The sequence below is a fragment of the Oncorhynchus nerka genome, linkage group LG3 (assembly GCF_034236695.1).
Source record: "Oncorhynchus nerka isolate Pitt River linkage group LG3, Oner_Uvic_2.0, whole genome shotgun sequence".
Classification (NCBI taxonomy): Eukaryota; Metazoa; Chordata; class Actinopteri; order Salmoniformes; family Salmonidae; genus Oncorhynchus; species Oncorhynchus nerka.
In genome coordinates, this window is record NC_088398.1 from 1,230,831 (window position 1) to 1,257,152 (window position 26,322).

The 26,322-nt window shown below is 46.5% G+C and overlaps 1 protein-coding gene across 1 annotated transcript; it reads right to left on the reverse strand.

Moving 5' to 3' along the window:
- Window positions 1–25,922, reverse strand: LOC115118709 (cingulin-like). Its single transcript, XM_065006949.1, has 20 exons — window positions 25,723–25,922; window positions 16,073–17,054; window positions 15,885–15,970; window positions 15,718–15,787; window positions 12,080–12,175; window positions 11,398–11,519; window positions 11,045–11,156; window positions 10,734–10,946; window positions 8,075–8,223; window positions 7,129–7,249; window positions 6,809–7,021; window positions 6,472–6,693; window positions 6,128–6,376; window positions 5,812–5,982; window positions 4,571–4,822; window positions 4,270–4,353; window positions 4,072–4,190; window positions 3,703–3,811; window positions 3,472–3,635; window positions 1–168 (listed from the first exon to the last, which is right to left on the reverse strand). Exons 2-20 carry the CDS (start codon window positions 17,051–17,053, stop codon window positions 30–32), a joined length of 3,672 nt encoding a protein of 1,223 aa, XP_064863021.1. The 5' UTR covers window position 17,054; window positions 25,723–25,922; the 3' UTR covers window positions 1–29.
- Between the last annotated feature and the right edge of the window lie 400 nt (window positions 25,923–26,322).

The window sequence follows — 26,322 nt, forward strand, 5'->3', positions numbered from 1 at the left end:
AGGTTGTCACTACCCCTCCCTCCCTCCCTCTAGCAGGAGCTGGTGTGAAGGTTGCTCCCAGTGAGGATGGACGTGATGCTGGAGGGGTCGTACAGGCCTTCATCATCTTCGTCAGAGCTCAGAGCCGACGAGTCCAGGGCCTGACGCTGCGCCTGCTGCACCTTCCTCCTGAAACACACCACCATCAGCTTCAGAAATGTTATCTTCATCATCTATTGTTCACTACAACAGAGGCTGTAGGTGGATCTCAGCAAACATGTGTGGGAGTAGACAGTTGACTTCTACAGTAGACAGTGTGGTTCCCTGTAGTATCTGTCAGGGAGAGAGCCCTCTGCTGGTCAGATATGGGAACTGACTGGTGTGACATACAGTACATACAGTGGGTCTGTGATTTTTGAAGTGTACCTTTTATCATAGGTACACTTCTACTGTGAGAGACGGAATCGCAAAAAAAAATTCAGAAAAATCACATTGTATGATTTTTAAGTAATTAATTAGCATTTTATTGCATGACATAAGTATTTGATCACCTACCAACCAGTAAGAATTCCGGCTCTCACAGACCTGTTAGTTTTTCTTTAAGAAGTCCTCCTGTTCTCCACTCATTACCTGTATTAACTGCACCTGTTTGAACTTTTTTACCTGTATAAAAGACACCGGTCCACACACTCAAACAGACTCCAACCTCTCCACAATGGCCAAGACCAGAGAGCTGTGTAAGGACATCAGGGATACAATTGTAGACCTGCACAAGGCTGGGATGGGCTACAGGACAATAGGCAAGCAGCTTGGTGAGAAGGCAACAACTGTTGGTGCAATTATTAGAAAATGGAAGACGTTCAATGGTCAATCACCCTCGGTCTGGGGCTCCATGCAAGAGCTCACCTTGTGGGGTATCAATGATCATGAGGAAGGTGAGGGATCAGCCCAGAACTACACGGCAGGACCTGGTCAATGACCTGAAGAGAGCTGGGACCACAGTCTCAAAGAAAACCATTAGTAACACACTACGCCGTCATGGATTAAAATCCTGCAGCGCACGCAAGGTCCACCTGCTCAAGCCAGCACATGTCCAGGCCTGTCTGAAGTTTGCCAATGACCATCTGGATGATCCAGAGGAGGAATGGGAGAAGGTCATGGGGTCTGATGAGACAAAAATAGCTTTTTGGTCTAAACTCCACTCGCCGTGTTTGGAGGAAGAAGAAGGATGAGTACAACCCCAAGAACACCATCCCAACCGTGAAGCATGGAGGTGGAAACATCATTCTTTGGCGATGCTTTTCTGCAAAGGGGACAGGACGACTGCAACATATTGAGGGGAGGATGGATGGGGCCATGTATCGCAAGATCTTGGCCAACAACCTCCTTCCCTCAGTAAGAGCATTGAAGATGGGTCGTGGCTGGGTCTTCCAGCATGACAACGACCCGAAACACACAGCCAGGGCAACTAAGGAGTGGCTCCGTAAGAAGCATCTCAAGGTCCTGGAGTGGCCTAGCCAGTCTCCAGACCTGAACCCAATAGAAAATCTTTGGAGGGAGCTGAAAGTCCATATTGCCCAGTGACAGCCCCGAAACCTGAATGTTCTGGAGAAGGTGTGTATGAAGGAGTGGGCCAAAATCCCTGCTGCAGTGTATGCAAACCTGGTCAAGAACTACAGGAAACGTATGATCTCTGTAATTGCAAACAAAGGTTTCTGTACCAAATATTAAGTTCTGCTTTTCTGATGTATCAAATACTTATGTCATGCAATAAAATGCAAATGAAATACTTAAATATCATACAATGTGATTTTCTGGATTTTTGTTTTAGATTCCGTCTCTCACAGTTGAAGTGTACCTATGATAAAAATTACAGACCTCTACATGCTTTGTAAGTAGAAAAACCTGTAAAATCGGCAGTGTTTCAAATACTGCAGTGTTTCAAATACTTGTTCTCTCCACTGTACAGGGATGACTGCTCTGTCTGCTAGATCTGTCTCTGCCTCCCCACATACGTACGTGTGTGTGTTCCCACAGCACTGTTGAGTGGGGTTTAATGAGACACCTTTACACAGCTGGGTGAGTGTGACTGTTGAAGAAGTGTGTGTGTGTGTGTTTGAATCCGACTGCTTTATTCTGTAATGACGTGTGTCTGATAGCAGCATCTCTGTTGAGGGATCAGAGAGGAGCTCAGTGATCCATAGAATGATACACAACACACACACACACTGCACGCTAGTTTGGCTGTGGGGAGTGAACAGGCTGCCAGTAAATGTCAGCTCACTGAACTCAATTACCAATGACAAGAGGAACAGAAAGAGGTCTGGAGGAGAACAGAAAGAGGTCTGGAGGAGAACAGAGGAACAGAAAGATGTCTGGAGGAGAACAGAGGAACAGAAAGAGGTCTGGAGGAGAACAGAGGAACAGAAAGAGGTCTGGAGGGAGTGGAGGAGAACAGAAAGAGGTCTGGAGGGAGTGGAGGAGAACAGAAAGAGGTCTGGAGGGAGTGGAGGAGAACAGAAAGAGGTCTGTAGGGAGTGGAGGAGAACAGAAAGAGGTCTGTAGGGAGTGGAGGAGAACAGAAAGAGGTCTGGAGGGAGTGGAGGAGAACAGAAAGAGGTCTGGAGGGAGTGGAGGAGAACAGAAAGAGGTCTGGAGGGAGTGGAGGAGAACAGAAAGAGGTCTGGAGGGAGTGGAGGAGAACAGAAGAACAGAAAGAGGTCTGGAGGAGAACAGAAAGAGGTCTGGAGGGAGTGGAGGAGAACAGAAAGAGGTCTGGAGGGAGTGGAGGAGAACAGAAAGAGGTCTGGAGGGAGTGGAGGAGAACAGAAAGAGGTCTGGAGGGAGTGGAGGAGAACAGAAAGAGGTCTGGAGGGAGTGGAGGAGAACATAAGAACAGAAAGAGGTCTGGAGGAGAACAGAAAGAGGTCTGGAGGGAGTGGAGGAGAACAGAAAGAGGTCTGGAGGGAGTGGAGGAGAACAGAAGAACAGAAAGAGGTCTGGAGGGAGTGGAGGAGAACAGAAAGAGGTCTGGAGGGAGTGGAGGAGAACAGAAGAACAGAAAGAGGTCTGGAGGGAGTGGAGGAGAACAGAGGAACAGAAAGAGGTCTGGAGGGAGTGGAAGATAACAGAGAGAATTGGGCTGGTTCAGAAGAAGAGCCACATCTAGGAGAAAGGAGATACTTAGTAATCTAACATGTGAAACAGGTAGAGTGTCAGACTTGGAAACACAATCTGCAAAATTGTAATTATTCGCCTACCTCCTCATGCCTTTTGCACACAATGTATATAGACTCCCCCCCCCCTTTTTTTTTCTACTGTGTTATTGACTTGTTAATTGTTTACTCCATGTGTAACTCTGTGTTGTCTGTTCACACTGCTATGCTTTATCTTGGCCAGGTCGCAGTTGCAAATGAGAACTTGTTCTCAACTAGCCTACCTGGTTAAATAAAGGTGAAATAAAATAAAATAAAACAACCCACACAGACTTACTTGAGCTCAGTCTCCAGCGCGGTGACTCTGCCCTGTAAGGCCTCCTTTAGTTCCATCTGTTCCTCCATCTCTCTCTGGGCCTTCCTCCTCAATCCCTCCATCCTCTCTACCTCGGTCTCCCCCTCATCCACCTGTCTCTTCAGAGCCTTCACACGCAGAGACAGCTACAACACAGAGGAATCAGTCAGGGTGAGAGTGTGTGTGTGTGTGAGTGAGTGTGTGCGTGCGTACCTGGTCTCTCTGTTCTGTGTGTTGGTGTCTCTCTTCCTCCAGGGTAAAGTTGAGCTCCTTCAGTTTCTTCTCCAGGCGACGCTGAGACGACAACATGGAGTTCTTCTCCCTAAGACACACACACGTTTAGCACAAACATGAACAAGGTGATTCTGGATACAGATGTGTGACCAGTTCATAATATCATAAGCTTTACTTGTCATCAACAATGTGAATGTCAATTTAAGGTACACTTCTCTAACTAACAGTGAACTACCATACCAACCACAAAATCAGCTTTGGTTACAAAATATCATATTCTAGACTATGTGGTGCATTGTGGCGTCTGTAGTTCCTGGGGTGTGGTGCATTGTGGGACGTGCAGTGTACCTATCCTCGCTGTGGAGGCGTTCCTCCAACTCGTGAACTTTACTCTCTAGCTGAGCCACTCCTACAGAGGAGCGAGACTGACCCTCCATATCAGATACTCTGGTCTTCAACTCCTTCATCTGGACAGAGAGATTTAAGCATAATCAATCATCACTCAGACCTTAAGATCATTTCAGTGGAGACACAGACTTAACGTACATGTCTTTCTAGGGCATTCTTGTCCAGCTCCAGGTCCTGTCTGGAGGATCTCTCCTGCATCAGCTCTGAACGCAGCTGCTCCATCTGCACAGACAGACAGAGGAGCGCCAGACAGAGGAACACCAGACAGAGGAACACCAGACAGAGTGAGGGGAGAAAGAGGGTGAGGGGAGAAAGAGGGTGAGGAGAGAGATAACAAATACATTATTTTCTTAGCTTGGTCCTGGTTCTTTCAACTGTTAACCAACAGACTTGTGAAAGCTGCTAGACACACATTTATAGTGTGTGTGTGTGTGTGTACCTGGTCTCTGGTCCTGGTGACTCTGTCAGTGAGTAGCTCCACAGATCCCTTCTCCTCCTCCAGCTCCAGCTCCAGTCGTTTCATCTTGTCCTCCGTGCTGCGGAGCTCCCTGCTCTTGTCTGTGAGGCTGCTCCTGCTGTTCTCCAGTTCAGCCTCTAGGTGGTGCAGGCGGTTGGTGAGCAGCTCCTTGTCCAGCTGAACATTGTCTCTCTCCTCAACCACAAAGAGCAGATCCTTCTTCTGACGTGACGCCTGGCGCACGACACACACACACACACACACACTCTGGATCAGCGTTAAAGACAAATCACCTTCACCCCTCAAACTCATCTCTGGACCTCAAAGCCAGTTACACTGTGTTTTTTCATTGTTCCCCTCTAATCAGGGACCAATTTAGACCTCGGACACCAGGTGGGTACAATTCATTAGCAGGTAGAAGAAAAAAGCAGCAGGCTCCGGCAGGGTGAGAGTTGACTAGCCCTGACCAATACCATCACCTCCTGAAGACCCTTTCCTCCTCCGTCTCCTCCCTCTTTCCCTCCTCCTCTCTCACCCCGTCCCCCTTCCTCCCTCCATCCATCCATCTCTCTCTCACCTCCTGAAGACCCTTTCCCTCCTCCCTCCGTCTCCTCTTTCCTCCTCCGTCTTCCCCTCCTCCTCCTCACACCCGTCCCTTCCTCCCTCCCTCCATCCATCTCTCTCTCACCTCCTGAAGACCCTTTCCTCCTCCGTCTCCTCCCTCTTTCCCTCCTCCTCTCTCACCCCGTCCCTTCCTCCCTCCATCCATCCATCTCTCTCTCACCTCCTGAAGACCCTTTCCTCCTCCGTCTCCTCCCTCTTTCCCTCCTCCTCTTCCCCTTCCTCCCTCCCTCCTCCATCTCTCTCTCACCTCCTGAAGACCCTTTCCTCCTCCGTCTCCTCCCCCTCTTTCCCTCCTCCTCTCACCCCGTCCCTTCCTCCCTCCATCCATCCATCTCTCTCTCACCTCCTGAAGACCCTTTCCTCCTCCGTCTCCTCCCTCTTTCCCTCCTCCTCTCACCCCGTCCCTTCCTCCCTCCATCCATCTCTCTCTCACCTCCTGAAGACCCTTTCCTCCTCCGTCTCCTCCCTCTTTCCCTCCTCCTCTCACCCCGTCCCTTCCTCCCTCCATCCATCTCTCTCTCACCTCCTGAAGACCCTTTCCTCCTCCGTCTCCTCTCTTTTCCTCCTCCTCTCTCACCCTGTCCCTTCCTCTCTCTCACCTCCTCTTCCAGTCTCTTGAGGGAGGTCTGGCTCCTAGCCAGTTCTACCAGTGTGTCATTGCCCTGCCTCTGGGCCTCCTGTGTCTCACTGCGAGATCTCTCTCTCTGTTCCTCCAGCTGGGACCTGAGAACATGCACCTCCTCACCAGACGACTGGGACAGAGACTCAAACTACATGGACAGAGAAAGAGGCAGAGAGAGTGAGAGTAGACAGAGAGAGAGAGATTTTTATTTGCACAGTGTACATTTGTAAACACAGCACTTCAATGCAGTACACAGAGCATCAGAAAAACCCATGTAGACACATACTCCTCACCTCCTTATTGAGTTTGTCTAGGGACCGCTCCTGCTGTCTCCTCTGTTCCTCCAGCTGTGTGTTGGTCTGTGTGAGCTGGTCCCTCTCCTTCTCCCTGTCCTCCAGACGCAGGCTGAGCTGCCGGTGGTCCTGGCCCAGCCGAGAGGCTTCTCTCCTGGCCTCGTCAAGATCCTGCCTCAGCCCCCTCAACTCCGCCTGGAGGGACAGCTCTGCCTCCGAACTCTCTGATGCACTGGAAGCCAGCTGAGACTGGGGACACACACACAAATACATACTGTGAAACAACACACCCACTAACAAAGAGCTGTGAGAAAGAGGTAGTGTAATGTGTGTGTATGTCTCACCTCCAGGCGTGAGAGTTTCTCTCGGAGGCGTGTGTTAGCTGCCTCCTGCTCCTGCTGTGAGTCTCTGACAGCGTTTAGTTCTGTCTGGGTTCTGGCCAGCCGCTCTGTGCTTGACTGCAGCTCCTGCTCAGTGCTGGAGAGTTTCTCTCCCAGTCGGTCTCTCTCCCCACGAGCATCAGTCAACTCTGACTGCAGGCCAGACACGACCGAAGGGTCAGGGAGCTATGGAGAGAAACAAAAGAGTTGAGTGGTTGAGAGAAGGATGGAGATTATGAATATAAGGGAGGAAAAGTGGCCATCTTTCCCAGTCACATAGCTGGTACTACACAACACACACCTGTTTGGTTCTCTCCTGGGCCTTGGCCAGATCCTCTTTGGCTCGATTTGATTGGCCCCTCAGCCTGTCCATCTCATACTTGAGCTCCGCCTCCTGCTCCTGGTTGGCCTTCTTTAGGGAGATTACCTCCATGACCTTTTTATCGAGCTCCGCCCTTTTCTTCTCTGCCTCTGATTGGGCCTGCTGCAGATCAGCACGCAAACTCTGCAGCTCCTGACATGACAATGGAGAACAGTGTCAGTGTGTACCTTGTTGAGTGTGTGTGTGTGTGTGTGTACCTGGTTGAGAGTGTGTGTGTCAGAATCAGTGTGTGTGTGTACCTGGTTGAGCGTGTGTGTATGACTGGGGTCTGGTATCTGCTGTTTCATGGTGTTGACCCTCTCCTGTACTTCATTCAGTTCTTCCTCAAGCTCCTCTTTCTCCAGACGAGCCTGCAACATCCTGCAACACAAACACACACCATTTTAACCAATTAAAGATATCCATTTCAAAATCTAGAAATCAAGTCACAGATCAGCACTGATCAGACATCATTTAGTTTGATCACAGAAGCTACAGTTCAATCTCCAATGCTGATATCAGTCCCTCAAAGTTGATCAAACATTTAGTTGTTAAAATGAGGTCATTCTACAGTATCACACAGTCAGTCAAATAGAGAAACACAGAAGCTGGTTTAACTGGAATGTCAGCTACACGGCCATAAACCCCGGCTATTAACCGCAGCTATTAAAACCCTCTAGAGAGGATTCTAAAATATGGAACTGTACCACAGCTACTAACATGCATGCAGCCCATGCAAAAAAACATCTCTCTAGCTTAAACAGACATTTTGCTGGGATTTTTTCAATATCTTAATTACATTTCCGCGGGGTCGCAGAAATTATAGGCTAAGGGTTAGCACGGCTGGCTACTGGCACGGCTGGCTACTGGCACGGCTATAACCTATATACAGCACATATATAGGCTCCCTCAGGGTGGCTCAGGGGTGATGGCCGTGTCTCTAGTCAAGAAGACACGAGAGGAGGAGACGGTACAGAATGGGAGAACAGAAATGGGACATGTGGATGCTTACATAGATGTATACATGGATGGTTGAAAAACAGGAAGAGATGTGTAAGACTTGGTAAGTGAAGTGTGTGTGTGTACAGTACCAGTCAATTTTTTACTTAAGTAAATTAAATAACTTATTTTTCTTAAAACTGCATTGTTGGTTAAAAGTAAGCATTTCACAGTAAGGTTGTATTCTCTGTAGGTGCGTGTACTCACTCCTGTTTGGTGGTCCGTAGTTCATCTCTAGTATTGTGGAACTGCGTCATCCAGTGGCCACTCTCGTCCCTGCAGTCTTCCAGCTGCTGCTGTAGAGTACGCACCGACGCATTCACACGCAACCGCTCTGACTCGATACCCGCCTGAGACTGGGGAGAGAGAAGGAGGGGGAGAGAGAAGAGAGAGGATATGAGAGAGTGTAGGGGAGAGAGAGGGAGGGTGGATATGAGAGATTGTAGGGAGAGAGAGGGAGGGGGAGAGAATAGAGAGAGTGGATATGAGAGTGTGGAGAGGGAGGGTGGATATGAGAGAGTGTAGGGAGAGAGAGGGAGGGGGAGAGAATAGAGAGTGGATATGAGAGAGTGTAGGGAGAGAGAGGTAGGGGGAGAGAAGAGAGAGAGTGGATATGAGGGAGTGTGGAGAGAGAGGTAGGGGGGAGAGAAGAGAGAGGGAGGGTGAATATGAGAGAGTGTAGGGAGAGAGAGGGAGGGTGAATATGAGAGAGTGTAGGGAGAGAGGTAGGGGAGAGAAGAGAGAGGGAGGGTGGATATGAGAGTGTGTAGGGGAGAGAGGGGTAGGGGGAGAGAAGAGAGAGGGAGGATGGATATGAGAGAGTGTAGGGAGAGAGGTAGGGGGAGAGAAGAGAGAGGGAGGATGGATATGAGAGAGTGTAGGGAGAGAGGGGTAGGGGGAGAGAAGAGAGGGAGGGTGGATATGAGAGAGTGTAGGGAGAGAGAGGGAGGGTGGATATGAGAGAGTGTAGGGAGAGAGAGGGAGGGGAGAGAATAGAGAGAGTGGATATGAGAGAGTGTGGAGAGAGAGAGGTAGGGGAGAGAATAGAGAGAGTGGATATGAGGGAGTGTGGAGAGAGAGGTAGGGGGAGAGAAGAGAGAGGGAGGGTGAATATGAGAGAGTGTAGGGGGAGAGGAGAGAGAGGGAGGATGGATATGAGAGAGTGTAGGGAGAGAGGTAGGGGGAGAGAAGAGAGAGGGAGGATGGATATGAGAGAGTGTAGGGAGAGAGGGGTAGGGGGGAGAGAAGAGAGAGGGAGGATGGATATGAGAAAGTGTAGGGAGAGAGAGGGGGAGAGAAGAGAGGGAGGGTGGATATGAGCGTGTGGGGAGAGAGGGGTAGGGGGAGAGAAGAGAGAGGGAGGATGGATATGAGAGAGTGTAGGGGGAGAGGTAGGGGGAGAGAAGAGAGAGGGAGGGTGGATATGAGAGTGTGTAGGGAGAGAGAGGTAGGGGGAGAGAAGAGGGAGGGTGGATATGAGAGTGTGGGGAGAGAGGGGTAGGGGGAGAGAAGAGAGGGAGGGTGGATATGAGAGTGTGGGGAGAGAGGGGTAGGGGGAGAGAAGAGAGAGGGAGGATGGATATGAGAGAGTGTAGGGAGAGAGGGGGTAGGGGGAGAGAAGAGAGGGAGGGTGGATATGAGAGAGTGTAGGGAGAGAGGTAGGGGGAGAGAAGAGAGAGGGAGGATGGATATGAGAGAGTGTAGGGAGAGAGGGGTAGGGGGAGAGAAGAGAGAGGGAGGGTGGATATGAGAGAGTGTAGGGAGAGAGGGGTAGGGGGAGAGAAGAGAGGGAGGGTGGATATGAGAGAGTGTAGGGAGAGAGAGGTAGGGGGAGAGAAGAGAGGGAGGGTGGATATGAGAGAGTGTAGGGAGAGAGGTAGGGGGAGAGAAGAGAGGGAGGGTGGATATGAGAGTGTGGGGAGAGAGGGGCAGGGGGAGAGAAGAGAGAGGGAGGATGGATATGAGAAAGTGTAGGGAGAGAGGGGTAGGGGGAGAGAAGAGAGGGAGGGTGGATATGAGAGTGTGGGGAGAGAGGGGTAGGGGGGAGAGAAGAGAGAGGGAGGATGGATATGAGAGAGTGTAGGGAGAGAGGGGTAGGGGGAGAGAAGAGAGAGGGAGGATGGATATGAGAGAGTGTAGGGAGAGAGGGGTAGGGGGAGAGAAGAGAGGGAGGGTGGATATGAGAGAGTGTAGGGAGAGAGGTAGGGGGAGAGAAGAGAGAGGTAGGATGGATATGAGAGAGTGTAGGGAGAGAGGGGTAGGGGGAGAGAAGAGAGAGGGAGGATGGATATGAGAAAGTGTAGGGAGAGAGGTAGGGGGAGAGAAGAGAGAGGGAGGATGGATATGAGAGAGTGTAGGGAGAGAGGGGTAGGGGGAGAGAAGAGAGAGGGAGGATGGATATGAGAGAGTGTAGGGAGAGAGGTAGGGGGGAGAGAAGAGAGTGAGGGTGGATATGAGAGTGTGGGGAGAGAGGGGTAGGGGGGAGAGAAGAGAGAGGGAGGATGGATATGAGAGAGTGTGGAGAGAGGTAGGGGGGAGAGAAGAGAGGGAGGGTGGATATGAGAGAGAGAGAGAGAGTAGGGAGAGAGAGGGAGTAAGACGTGTCATTAAGAATGTGAGATCAGCTGATGTACTGCTTGAGGCTTTGTCTGTGCAGTCAAACGTAACGGTGTAATCACTTGTTGTTCCTGCTATAATGCCCCGGTGTGAAGCAAGTCCAGTGGGTCTCAATCACTACAGGCTCTGCTGCTCCCTCAGTGCAACGCGTGTGGGCGGGAAAGAGCTCTCAAGTAAGAATTTGACTACCGTTTTCCACCGGTTGTATCCTGTGGCCATGGTGAATAAACGCTGAAACGTGTGTGTGTACCTGTGAGACCTGCTCCACGGTACTCCTCAGTCTCTCCATGTCAGTGCTGTACTGTTCTCGAAGTGTCTCCATGTCTTTGTCGTGCGTGGTCACCTCGTCCTTCAGAGCTCCCTTCAGGGCCGTCAGCTCCCTCTCTCTCTGTCTCAGAGAATCCTCCAGCTTCTGCTTCAACATGGACACCTCCAACAGAGACGCTTGACAAGTCACCAGGTCCTGTAGACACACAATACACACAACACATTCTACAGGACAGTTACAAAGAGTGCACAACAAAGATCTTGTGTCTCAAGACCACCCAAATGTTGTGTTACCGTCTTGTTGCCGTTCTCTGTCCTCAGCTCCTCCTGTAGCTCGCCCAGTCGGTCCTCCATCTCTCTGACTCTGGACTCAGCACTCTCTCTCTCCATACGCAACTGACTCAGCCTGACAGAGAGCGTGATTTATTCATTTAACCTTTATTTCTACAAGTCATTCTCATTGAGATAAAATCTATTTTACAAGAGAGATCTGATGCTCTTTATCTCAACACTAACAAAGATCCTTTCAATAAGCCATCCTTATAACCAGTTCTGATCCAGCAGCCTGGAGTCACTTTCAACCTGCCTGGTTGAAACCTCAAGGTTTCCTTCTACCCAGGTCATTTGTCCTGCTCACTGTTACTCACTCAGAGTGTGTCTGGTGTAGTTCAGTCTTCTTCCTGTCCACAGTCTCCTGGAGCTGCATGTTCTCATCCAGACATGAATCCAGCTCTGCCTTTAACACAGGGTCAGAGCTGCCCACAGAGCCCTATGCACACACACAGTCCTGTACTGTAGGCTACATGACCACCACAACATCAGACAACGACAGACAGTGGGGAGGTGACAGAGTGGTAGTATTTAATTACACCATTAGAAATATTTTGGAGAACAGGCATGATTCTCTATTTAAACATGCTGTGTGTTTATATCTGTGTTCTTCAGAATAGTGTCAGACAGCCTTGCGTGTTTCCTCAGTAGAATTCACATACATGATTAAGTGATTATAGGGTGTTAGAGTTAAATACCAGCCCAACTCCCTTAAGCCAACACATAATTACTCATTATCAGATATAATAATGTGTGTGTGTCCACCTCTAACCCAACAGGTTTAAACTGGTTTAAAATCATCGGTGGTCCATTTACAGGGCTTTTAGGGCATTCGGACTGCCACTAAAAACATCAGCTCCTCTCAGCTGGTGTGTGTACTGTTGAAACAGCTCACCGTGAGCGTCTCCTAGGTGCCAAACAAACACCATCGCTCTACTCTTTCCATCACGTTCCAAATGATCACTCCTTCCTCTTTTTCTCCTACTCTCCTCCACTCACCCTCCTCTCCTCCTGTAGAGAGGTCTGTAGCTCCATCATCTTCCTCTCCAGATCCCTCTTTTCTCTCCTCCACTCCTCACCAGAACTGTCACTGGGCTGAGAGGGGGAGAGTGACTTTAGTGGATACCCCATAGAATGACAGCTAGCACCACCAATGACAAACTGAAATAAGAGGATGAGCAGTACTACGGAGGTGTATAGAGATGTATATTAGAGTACTACAGAGATGTATATTAGAGTACTACAGAAGTGTCTAATAGAGTACTACAGAAGTGTCTATTAGAGTACTACAGAGATGTATAGAGATGTACAGTGGGGAGAACAAGTATTTGATACACTGCCGATTTTGCAGGTTTTCCCACTTACAAAGCATGTAGAGGTCTGTAATTTTTTATCATAGGTACACTTCAACTGTGACAGAATCTAAAACAAAAATCCAGAAAATCACATTATGATTTTTAAGTAATTAATTTGCATTTTATTGCATTACATAAGTAGTTGTTGATCACCTACCAACCAGTAAGAATTCCGTCTCTCACAGACCTGTTAGTTTTTCTTTAAGAATCCTTCCTGTTCTCCACTCATTACCTGTATTAACTGCACCTGTTTGAACTCGTTACCTGTATAAAAGACACCGGTCCACACACTCAAACAGACTCCAACCTCTCCACAATGGCCAAGACCAGAGAGTTGTGTAAGGACATCAGGGATAAAATTGTAGACCTGCACAAGGTTGGAATGGGCTACAGGACAATTGGCAAGCAGCTTGATGAGAAGGCAACAACTGGCGCAATTATTAGAAAATGGAAGAAGTTCAAGATGACGGTCAATCACCCTCGGTCTGGGGCTCCATGCAAGATATCACCTCATGGGGCATCAATGATCATGAGGAAGGTGAGGGATCAGCCCAGAACTACATGGCAGGATCTGTTCATTGACCTGAAGAGAGCTGGGACCACAGTCTCAATGAAAACCATTAGTAACACACTACGCCATCATGGATTAAAATCCTGCAGCGCACGCAAGGTCCACCTGCTCAAGCCAGCACATGTCCAGGCCTGTCTGAAGTTTGCCAATGACCATCTGGATGATCCAGAGGAGGAATGGGAGAAGGTCATGTGGTCTGATGAGACAAAAATAGAGCTTTTTGGTCTAAACTCCACTGGCCGTGTTTGGAAGAAGAAGAAGGATGAGTACAACCCCAAGAACACCATCCCAACCGTGAAGCATGGAGGTGGAAACATCATTCTTTGGCGATGCTTTTCTGCAAAGGGGACAGGACGACTGCACCGTATTGAGGGGAGGACGGATGGGGCCATGTATCGCGAGATCTTGGCCAACAACCTCCTTCCCTCAGTAAGAGCATTGAAGATGGGTCGTGGCTGGGTCATGACAATGACCCGAAACACACAGCCAGGGCAACTAAGGAGTGACTCCGTAAGAAGCATCTCAAGGTCCTGGAGTGGCCTAGCCAGTCTCCAGACCTGAACCCAATAGAACATCTTTGGAGGGAGCTGAAAGTCCCGAAACCTGAATGATCTGGAGAAGGTCTGTATGGAGGAGTGAGCCAAAATCCCTGCTGCAGTGTGTGCAAACCTGGTCAAGAACTACAGGAAACGTATGATCTCTGTAATTGCAAACAAAGGTTTCTGTACCAAATATTAAGTTCTGCAATAAAATGCAAATGAAATACTTAAATATCATACAATGTGATTTTCTGGATTTTTGTTTTAGATTCCATCTCTCACAGTTGAAGTGTACCTATGATAAAAATTACAGACCTCTACATGCTTTGTAAGCAGGAAAACCTGCAAAATCGGCAGTGTATCAAATACTTGTTCTCCCCACTGTATATTAGAGTACTGCGGAGGTGTATAGCGATGTATATTAGAGTACCGCGGAGATGTATAGAGATGTGTATTAGAATACTACCAAGGTGTATAGAGATGTGTATTAAAGGACTACTGAGGTGTATGGAGATGTACAGAGAGCTCCAAAAGTATTGGGACAGTAACATTGTTTTATTTTTTGCTCTGTACTTTGGATTTGAAATGATACAATGACTCTGAGGTTAAAGTGCAGACTGTCAGCTTTGATTGGAGGGTATATTCATCCATATCAGGTGAACCGTTTCGAAATTACAGCACTTTTTGTAGATAGCCCATTTTAGAGGACCAGAAGTATTGGGACAAATTCACTTGTGTATTAAAAAGTAGTAAAACGTTTAGTATTTGGTCCCATATTCGTAGAAAACAATGATTACATCAAGCTTGGGACCTCAAACTTGTTGGATGCATTTGCTGTTTGTTTTGGTAGCGTTTTATAATTTTTTGCCAAATAGAAATGAATGGTAAATAATGTATTGTGTCATTTTGGAGCTACTTTTATTGTAAATAAGAATATAATGTTTCTAAACACTTTTACATTAATAATGTCTATACTACCATGATTATGGATAATACTGAATGAATCGTGAATAATGATGAGTGAGAAAGTTAGAGGCATAAATATCTTAGCCCGCAAAAAATTCTAACCTCCCATGGTATTGTAATGGTAAGAGGTTAGCAGGGGGGTATGATATGTGCGTCTAACTTTCTCACTCATCATTATGGGGCGGCAGGTAGCCTAGTGGTTAGAGTGTTGGACTTGTAACCGAAAGGTTGCAAGATCGAATCCCCGAGCTGACAAGGTAAACATGTCGTTCTTTTCCATCAATCTACACACAATACCAAAACAAAAACCGGTTTCGACATTTTTGCAAATGTATTAAAAATAAACTGAAATATCACATTGTCATAAGTATTCAGACCCTTTCTTTACGCAGTACTTTGTTGAAGCACCTTTGGCAGCGATTACAGCCTCTTCTTCTTGGGTATGTCCCCGAAGGAGGCTTTTTGCCTTTTGGTTGGCTGTCATGGTAATCTGTTCTTAACTGACTTGCCTAGTTAAATAAAAGGTTAAATAAATAATAAAATAAAATCTAAAATCTAGGTACATCTGTATTTGGAGAGTTTCTCCCATTCTTCTCTGCAGATCCTCTCAAGCTCTGTCAGGTTGGATGTAGAGTGTCGCTGCACAACTATTTTCAGGTCTCTCCAGAGATGTTCCCTGACCAAGGCCCTTCTCCCCCCGATTGCTTAGGTTGGCTGGGCGGCCAGCTCTAGGAAGAGTCTTGGTGGTTCCAAACTTCTTCCATTTAAAAATGATGGAGGCCACTGTGCTCTTGGGGACCTTCAATGCTGCAGAATTTTTTTTTGTACCCTTCCCCAGATCTGTGTCTATCACAATCCTATCTTGGAGCTCTACGAACAATTCCTGTGACCTCATGGCTTGGTTTTTGCTCTGACATGCACCGTCAACTGTGGGACCTTAAATAGACAGGTGTGTGCCTTTCCAAATCATATCCAATCAATTGAATTTACCACAGGTGGACTCCAATCAAAGGGAAAGTGTCTGTATACTTATGTAAAAACAAAAATTCTAACAACCTGTTTTTCTTTGTCATTATGGGGTATTGTGTGTAGATTGCTGAGGAAAATGTTTTATTTAATCCATTTTAGAATAAGGCTGTAACATAACAAAAACGTGGAAAAAGTCAAGGGGTCTGAATACTCCAAAGGCACTGTATATTAAAGTACCTTGAGTCCCTGGATCTTCTGGAAGATCACCCTGACTTTGTGTCTGATGACTGAGTCCCTCTCACTAGTCCTGTGGGGTGAACAACAGGTCAAACACACATGGTCAGAAGGATGTTGATAACTGGCCTAAATTAATGTTGAATGACACCGTAAGATAAATGCTCTACCCTTCTCTGAGGACACTGTAGATGGTCTGCATGACCTGCTCCTCCTCACTGGTGACCTCTGAACTCTGAAGCAGGTCAGGGGTCACCTTTAGACAGAGCTCAGTGTTAGTATGTTTTTAAACTTTACTGGAGGTATTGATAATGTACTAGCTAAGTATACCGCTTTCCCCTCCCGTCCAGTCTCTTACCAGCGGGTCTGTCCGATTGGCTGACGGCGTCTCCACAGCGACAAACCTCCCCGGCGGAGCCCGCTGATTGACTGGGTGGGGTGTTGCCTTACTGACGGAGCCTTGGCCCCGCCCCAGGCTGCTGTGAGTGGAGGAGGGAGGGGAGGAGTAGGGGTTGGGGGTGAGAGAGGGTGAAGGGGAGGAGTAGGGGTTGGGGGCGAGGGAAGAGGAGATGGTGTTCCTAGGGTCCTCTGCTACAGGAGAGCGCCTCCTCTGTTGTTCTCTGGTACTGCTGCTGCTGTCAAACCTGCTGATCAGTCTGTTGACGGGGGTCTGGGGGTGGGGCTGTGTTGGGTAAGGAAGGCTCTGAGGGTGGGGGTGTGTTGGGTAAGGAAGGCTCTGGGGGTGGGGGTGTGCCATGGTCAGCTGCTCTGTTTGGGAAGGATGGAGGTCAGGGGCATACTGACTCCCCCCTCCCCTCCCCAGTGACCCATTGAGCCCAGACTGATATGACCCACACATTATATTCCTCCCCTTACCCCCCTCCCTCACCCCTCTTTCCATTCTCTCTTCCACGACCCCAATCCCTCCATCCAGGTTCCCATAGCTACCAGACCTCCCATCCCCTGGTGGTCTCCCAAATCCTCCTCCTCCCTCACTCTCCAGTAATGAACCATGTGACTGTGCCCTGCGTAACACCCCTCCTGGCCCTCCTCCCCCCTCTCCCTCCTCTCGGTCTCTCCTGCGAGGCAGACTGCCGTAACCTGGGGGGTAGTGGGTACGGAGCTGCACCCCATACGAATCTCCCTTTGGGCCCCCGTCCTTCATAACCACATAGGGATGTCCAGCGATGCCCTGGACCCTGACAGCCACCCCGTACTTAGAGGTGGAGGGGGGCTTGGATCTCAGCTGGGTCGAGGGGAGCCCCCCTCCTGAGTCGTTGATGAAGCGGATCTGAACCCCGTAGTCCACGGGGCTCTTCCGACCTGACGGAGTACTCATACTGGGGAGGGAGAGAGCGAGAGGGGACGGGGCGGAGGAGGAGAGACAGGGAAAGGGGAGAGAAAGTGGAGAGGGGGAAAGACAATATTAATACAGCTATTCCAAGTGTTATACTTTAAAGAAGTGAATGTGACAGCAGTAATATATTATTTTCTTTCCCGGGAAAGTACGTCAACTGAATATCTGACTGGTATGAATGTCATGCAGACACACAGAAAGAGGGTGGACGGTGTGCGTTTCTATTGGGTTTGCAAGTTACAAAGGTGTGTGAGAGAATGAGTCTCAGTGGAGTTGCTTTAGAATGAACTTTGTTCATAGTGACCTTCATTATTCATTAACCTGGAAACACACACCCCCTACCTCCCACTCTCTGGCTCTCCTTACGTGTACTCTCTTGCTCTCTCTCTTGACTTCCACTTGGTTTAGTTTATCATCTTCCCTGCCTAGGCCAGGCCTGCCCAACCAGCACAGCAAAGGTGAGACTCCTTCCTCAATCTAGGATCTTTATGTGTAATCACACATGATCCATAGCCAGTCCTTGTGAAGGATCCTCCCTCTGGTTCCCTCAGTAAGTCTCATTAACATGGTCAGCAGTCATGACTAGGTCATTACACCGCATGCCTCATTAACATGGTCAGCAGTCATGACTAGGTCATTACACCGCATGTCTCATTAACATGGTCAGCGGTCATGACTAGGTCATTACACCGCATGCCTCATTAACATGGTCAGCTGTCATGACTAGGTCATTACACCGCATGCCTCATTAACATGGTCAGCGGTCATGACTAGGTCATTACACCGCATGCCTCATTAACATGGTCAGCGGTCATGACTAGGTCATTACACCGCATGCCTCATTAACATGGTCAGCGGTCATGACTCAGCGGTCATTACACCGCATGCCTCATTAACATGGTCAGCGGTCATGACTAGGTCATTACACCGCATGCCTCATTAACATGGTCAGCGGTCATGACTAGGTCATTACACCGCATGCCTCATTAACATGGTCAGCGGTCATGACTAGGTCATTACACCGCATGCCTCATTAACATGGTCAGCGGTCATGACTAGGTCATTACACCGCATGTCTCATTAACATGGTCAGCGGTCATGACTAGGTCATTACACCGCATGTCTCATTAACATGGTCAGCGGTCATGACTAGGTCATTACACCGCATGCCTCATTAACATGGTCAGCGGTCATGACTAGGTCATTACACCGCATGCCTCATTAACATGGTCAGCGGTCATGACTAGGTCATTACACCGCATGCCCCATTAACATGGTCAGCGGTCATGACTAGGTCATTACACCGCATGCCTCATTATTAACATGGTCAGCTGTCATCACACCGCATGCCTCATTAACATGGTCAGCTGTCATCACACCGCATGCCTCATTAACATGGTCAGCTGTCATCACACCGCATGCCTCATTAACATGGTCAGCTGTCATCACACCGCATGCCTCATTAACATGGTCAGCTGTCATCACACCGCATGCCTCATTAACATGGTCAGCTGTCATCACACCGCATGCCTCATTAACATGGTCAGCTGTCATCACACCGCATGCCTCATTAACATGGTCCTGTCATCACACCGCATGCCTCATTAACATGGTCAGCTGTCATCACACCGCATGCCTCATTAACATGGTCAGCTGTCATCATTAACACCGCATGCCTCATTAACTTGGTCAGCTGTCATCACACCGCATGCCTCCTCATTAACTGTCATGGTCAGCTGTCATCACACTGCATGCCTCATTAACATGGTCAGGTGGTCATTAACAGCTGTCATCATGCCTCATTAACTTGGTCAGCTGTCATTACACCGCATGCCTCATTAACATGGTCAGCTGTCATCACACCGCATGCCTCATTAACATGGTCAGCTGTCATGACTAGGTCATTACACCGCATGCCTCATTAACATGGTCAGCTGTCATGACTAGGTCATTACACCGCATGCCTCATTAACATGGTCAGCAGTCATGACTAGGTCATTACACCGCATGCCTCATTAACATGGTCAGCGGTCATGACTAGGTCATTACACCGCATGCCTCATTAACATGGTCATGGTCAGACTGTCATTACACCGCATGCCTCATTAACATGGTGACTAGGTCATTACACCGCATGCCTCATTAACATGGTCAGCTGTCATGACTAGGTCATTACACCGCATGCCTCATTAACATGGTCAGCGGTCATGACTAGGTCATTACACCGCATGCCTCATTAACATGGTCAGCTCTCATCACTAGGTCATTACACCGCATGCCTCATTAACATGGTCAGCTGTCATCACTAGGTCATTTTTGCACTTATAACCAACCAACTACAACACCAGGCACTAACCCAGTTACCACCCTTCTCCACCTTCTCTCATTCGCTCCCTCTTTCACACACAGACAAACTTTCATTCTCCCGCTGCCTCCCTCACTGACACACAAAAACAGAGTACAGAGTTTTTCCTCTCTTATCAGTGTGGCGGTGGTGGTGATAACACCAATGTCAAGCTCTTGTTCCTGTGGATAGGAAGCCCTGCCCCCACACATGCACTCCTCATACACACTCTGGAATTAACTGTGTACAAGCAGGCCCACACACTCACAGGTGATCAGTGGTGTTGTAAAGAGCGTCAGTGATGACCTTGGTGCAGTTTATACATGGTGTCCAGTATAAATCAAAGCCCTCGCTATCAGGACAAGAGAGGAGACACACACACCCATCCCCTAGTCAGATTGGCAGATTAACCTCAACCTCAGTCATTTTGTCATACTCATATCATGTCTGTACTGTAATGATATGAGCATAGCCATAGGAAGTAGTTTGGGGGTGGGGATGCTCATATCATTACAGTACAGACAGATGATATATGAGTATGACAAAATGACTAAAATGTTGAGGTTAATCTGTCAATCTGACTAGGGGATGAGTGTGTGTTGGGCTTGGAAGAATGATCATATAACGCTGTAACCAACAGTTAAAGGACAACCTTGAACTAAAAATAATCGTTATAATACATACATTTTAGTAGAAAGGGGATTCAACTTTATATTCAAGTAGATAGAAAAACTTATATTGCGTAAACTATTTTTAAATGAAGTGTGAAAGATTCTAATTATTTTACAAACAGGAAGGCACAGTCGGAAGGAGCAGGTTCATTTGTCTCATTCATTTTGGAGACAGGGGTGTCACCAAGCTGTGTGGTATTCATTAGGTATGTCCTAACTAGAGGTCGACCGATTAATCGGAATGGCCAATTTCAAGTTTTCATAACAATTGGTAATCGGGCATTTTTGGACACTGATTATGGCCGACTACATTGCACTCCACGAGGAGACTGCGTGGCAGGCTGACTACCTGATGCAAGTGCAGCAAGGAGCCAAAGTAAGGTGCTAGCTAGCATTAAACGTATCTTATAAAAAACAATCAATCTTAACATAATCACTAGTTAACTACACATGGTTGATGATATTACTAGTTTATCTAGCTTGTCCTGCGTTGCATATAATCGATGTGGTGCCTGTTAATTTATCATTGAATCACAGCCTACTTCACCAAACGGGTGATTTAACAAGTGGATTCGCAAAAAAAGCACTGTCGTTGCACCAATGGTGTACCTAACCATAAACATCAATGTGTACCTAACCATAAACATCAATGTGTACCTAACCATAAACATCAATGTGTACCTAACCATAAACATCAATGTGTACCTAACCATAAACATCAATGTGTACCTAACCATAAACATCAATGTGTACCTAACCATAAACATCAATGTGTACCTAACCATAAACATCAATGTGTACCTAACCATAAACATCAATGTGTACCTAACCATAAACATCAATGTGTACCTAACCATAAACATCAATGTGTACCTAACCATAAACATCAATGTGTACCTAACCATAAACATCAATGTGTACCTAACCATAAACATCAATGTGTACCTAACCATAAACATCAATGTGTACCTAACCATAAACATCAATGTGTACCTAACCATAAACATCAATGTGTACCTAACCATAAACATCAATGTGTACCTAACCATAAACATCAATGTGTACCTAACCATAAACATCAATGTGTACCTAACCATAAACATCAATGGTGTACCTAACCATAAACATCAATGTGTACCTAACCATAAACATCAATGTGTACCTAACCATAAACATCAATGTGTACCTAACCATAAACATCAATGTGTACCTAACCATAAACATCAATGTGTACCTAACCATAAACATCAATGTGTACCTAACCATAAACATCAATGTGTACCTAACCATAAACATCAATGTGTACCTAACCATAAACATCAATGTGTACCTAACCATAAACATCAATGTGTACCTAACCATAAACATCAACGCCTTTCTTAAAATCAATACACAGGTATTTATTTTTAAACCTGCATATTTAGTTAATATTGCCTGTTAACATAAAAAAAATTTACTAGAGAATTTGTGTCACTTCTCTTGCGTTCTGTGCAACAGTCAGGGTATATGCAGCAGTTTGGCCGCCTGGCTCGTTGAGAACTGTGCGAAGACCATTTCTTCCTAATGAAGACAGCCAACTTCGCCAAACGGGGGATGATTTAACAAAAGCGCATTTACGGAAAAGCACAATCGTTGCACGAATGTACCTAACCATAAAACATCAATGCCTTTCTTAAAATCAATACATAGAAGTATATATTTTTTAAACCTGCATATTTAGTTAAAAGAAATTCATGTTAGCAGGCAATATTAACTAGGGAAATTGTGTTTTACATAATTATGACATAACATTTAAGGTTGTGCAATGTAACAGCAATATTTAGACTTATGGATGCCACCCGTTAGATAAAATATGGAACGGTTCCATATTTCACTAAAATAATAAACGTTTTGTTTTTGAAATTATAGTTCCCGGATTTGACCATATTAATGACCTACGGCTCGTATTTCTGTGTGTTATATTATAATTAAGTCTATGATTTGATATAGCAGTCTGACTGACCGGTGGTAGGCAGCAGCAGGCTTGTAAGCATTCATTCAAACAGCACTTTCCTGCGTTTGCCAGCAGCTCTTCGCTGTGCTTCAAGCATTGCGCTGTTTATGACTTCAAGCCTATCAACTCCCGAGATTAGGCTGGCAATACTAAAGTACCTATTAGAACATCCAATAGTCAAAGGTAGATGAAATACAAATGGTATAGAGAGAAATAGTTCTATAATAACTACAACCTAAAACGTCTTACCTGGGAATGTTGAAGACTCATGTTAAAAGGAACCACCAGCTTTCATATGTTCTCATGTTCTGAGCAAGGAACTTAAACGTTAGCTTTTTTACATGGCACATATTGCACTTTTACTTTCTTCTCCAACACTTTGTTTATGCCAAATTGAACCTACTAAATGGATTTTATTGATGTATTATATTAAGTTAAAATAAAAAGTGTAGTTTTTGTTCATTCAGTATTGTTGTAATTGTCATTATTACAAATATATATATATATATATATAAATATCTGCCGATTAATCGGTATCGGCTTTTCTTTAGTCCTCCAATAAATCGGTATCGGCGTTGAAAAATCATAATGGGTCGACCTCTAGTCCCAACTCATTTTTACAGATGCATTATAAGCTCAAAACATTTTGCAACAAAAATTACAATAAACGTGTCCATTTGCATGACAATGAATCATAACCCAAAATGCCTTTGTCATTACAACTCCAGTGTGTGTACAGTTCAGCTCGTCACTTAGCACATCCCTCGCCCTAAGACAGACATCCAAAGCATGCCATTGAAAAAGCCCCCGTCACTGTACATTAGTGCAGACGACCGTAACACGTGCACAAAGTCACACACACGCACAGTCACACACGCAGTCACACACACCTCCTAATGGCCAAGTGGCAAGTAGTGGTGAAGATGTCCTAAAGACAGCTACAAGTCTGGTCTTTCAGACAGAGCACCACAGAAAGCCAGCAAAAAGTCTGGTCTTTCAGACAGTGGACCACAGAAAGCCTAGGATATCTATTTCAGATATAGGTCAACAGATACAAAGGACATTCAACACCAACCCTTCTTTCTGCATGCAGAGGCTAATCATCCATAATCAGTTGTAGAGGCTGAGTTTAAAGCAGTGTTTCTCAATCCCTGGTCCCTGGGAGTATGTTGCTGACCTCCTGACATTGATTTATTCCATTCATTCTAGTTTAATCTAGGCACTTGGCTATTCTAAGGAGGGAGGAGCATTGCTTGCCTGTCCCTGGTACTGAAACATATTGGGAAACACTGCTTGCTTGTGCGCCTGCGTGTGTGAGACAGAGGCTCAGTCTCAGCAGGGAGTACTGACAGTGAATAGGACCAAACATAACAGGAACACAGGAGTGGACCCCAGTCATTTCCCTCTCTCACTATCTCATTTCCCTCTCCCTTTCTCTCTCCCCATCTTTCTGTGTCAGTGTGTCAAGCCACTTCCAACAGGCCAGTTCAGCTGCTAAGCAGTGAAAGGGGACAGTTGAGAGGAGAGGGCCAGGGGAGACAGTCACGGGAAAGAGGGTGAGCCCATCCTATTGTCCAAACGATGTGGAGCAGAAAATGAGGGCAGAAACGCTGGGAGCGCAACACTCTTCTCCCCCTGGCCCTCTCCAGCTCTCCTTCAGTCTGTCTGTCTGCCTCACTTATATCACTGTTCTGCACCTGACCCTCCCTCCATCTCTTTAACCTGTCCATCTCTCTAACCTCTCGCTATCCCTCCCTTCCCTAACCTCTCTAACGCTCCCTCCCATCCTAACCTCTATCCCTACCGCCAACTCTAAACTTTCTATCCTTCCCTCCCCACTTCTCTCAATCCATCTTCCTAACCTCTATCCCTCCCTCCCTCATCCATCTTCCTAACCTCTCTATCACTCCCTCCATCTCTCTAAACTCTCCAGCCTTCCCTCCATCCCCCTAACCTCTCTCTAACCCTCCCCTGGGTTCCAAATCTCTGTTTCTCTCTGGAGAGAAGTACATGATGAGGCAGCTGACCGGACCTGCAACAGAGATTTGACTGTGGATACTTGTCTGAGGTTAAGACCAACAGGCTTCTGTGCTTCAGTGAAAGCACCTGAAAGAGGATGGCCTTACATGTGTGTGACTGTCTCCTTCTGTGGAGAGACAAATAGATTACATATCATGACTGATGTTGGGCCCTGTAAAATCTGGTTTATTTTTTGCCTGATTTCTCCGTTTTGTTTTTCTAGGTTTCCGTTTTTCGCAGTTTATTCAGGTTCACTCAAAATCACACTTTAATAGAAAAACAAAACTTTGTTCAAATATTGTTGAATTCCATTTTAGTGTCTAGATTCTGTGTTCCATCCACAACACAGATTTTATAGGGCCCTACTGATGACTGTCAGTCATGAGTGGCTGAAATACCAAAGACTTTCCACATTAATGCTGCTGTCATTAGAAAATGTAAATAACACACCAACTTGGGTCCCCAAGACAGTCCTTCAGTTAAGACTGTTTCCTTGGTGATTCGCAATTCATCCCTTCTGTCTCTTTATTACATTCTTGACTTAGACCAAACCCTTTTCCACTCCTCTCACACTCAAACAACCAGCCATTTCTTCCTCTGAGTCTAATGGCACTCATTGGCATAACAAAGACTTCAGTGTTGCCAAATAGAACACAAACACCAAATAGAAGCACCTAATACACCCCTCCAGTCACCCACATTCCACACTGTGTTGCTCAGTAAACATCCCCCTTACACACCTACCTGCACACTTCAGGGTCTCGCTCTAAGAGCATCCAATTTGTAAACAGTCTCATCACTCTGTCAGTCTCTCTCTCTCTCTCTCACTCTGTGCCTGTGGCAACAGTAAAACATGTCCCTCAGGCTGAGCATTCTCCCATCTGTCATCAATACACTGCTGTGTTAAATTCTACATACTAACAGACAAAATAATGCATAGACATCAATGTCAAGTTTAAATTCATAACATCATCTTATCAAGCCATCTAACACTTGCGATCTTGCATCAGATATGAGACAACACCCTGGCCAGTGGGAACTTTCTGTAGGCCACATGTCCATGTGTAATCACTGAATGTTGGCTAATAAAATGACAGAGAATGGTAAATAGCTTAGATAACTTAAGTTGGGTCTCTTTTGAACAGATTTCGCTGGCTACATTGAATTCCTCAGTGTAATGCGTCATAGTATCATCTAGCGTTAGCGAAACTTGGGAGAAGAGAGGCAGTGAGCAAAGTTGTTGAAGAGGAGCTCCGAGAAAGCGTCAAACTGACATTGACAGATGGGTACACGTGGTTTAAAATGAGAATACCACTACGGGAGAGATCTAGACGAGGCAATGCAAAGATACACCTGCTCCGTGGCCTTTGAATTCTGAGTGACGTTACCCAGCACCGTTTCGCCATCATTAAAAGTAAACTTAGGGTAAGACACCAACAAGAGAGCAAGTTATTAAAGACGGAGTGGACAAATGTATTAGCTAGCTATGTGTCTGTATTGCGCAAGCCAACCAGCTAGAGCTAGCAAGCTAACCCCAAGCTACTGTCATAACTAGTTAGTTAATTTAGCTGTCTGGGTTAGTTCGTTAGCTAGCTTGCTAACTAAACAACATCCAGAAACATACCTGCTATTTGGTCAAAGTAGTACAATTCATCAATTTATTTTCGACTTTCGAGTCCTCTTCTGTTGTTTTACTTGGTGTTAATGCAGATACTGTTTAAATCTGACAGAAAATACTTCTGAAAGAGCAGAGCATATCCATAATTCGAGACAGACAGACAAATTCGTTAAATGCAGCTCCAACCTGTTACCTTTGTGACCGAAGCCAGACGAGCCGCCTAGCCCCGCTAGCGGGAGTACAGGTATTGGTTGAGCACATAGCAGTAGGCGGTGCTCTAGACAGCGCCCGCTTTGAATATTGGTGATTCTGTCTGTCAATCTGTGATAAATTGACTCAGGGGAGAGGTCTTTCAGTGGTCTACATAAATAGAAATAAAACACTTTGTGAATGAAAATGCCTAGTGCTGTGTTTGTCATAATACATGTTTTAACTGCTAAGAAAGAGGTAAGCTATTGCAGAAACAAACGAAACGCATCACAACTTGTGGCATTAATCAGTTTGCACTCCTCAAATTCCAACCATCCCAAAGGGTAACCGTTCCACTTGATCTACCAGATCTCCTGCAGAGGGCGCCTTTAGCACACATTATGACCGATTATTGGC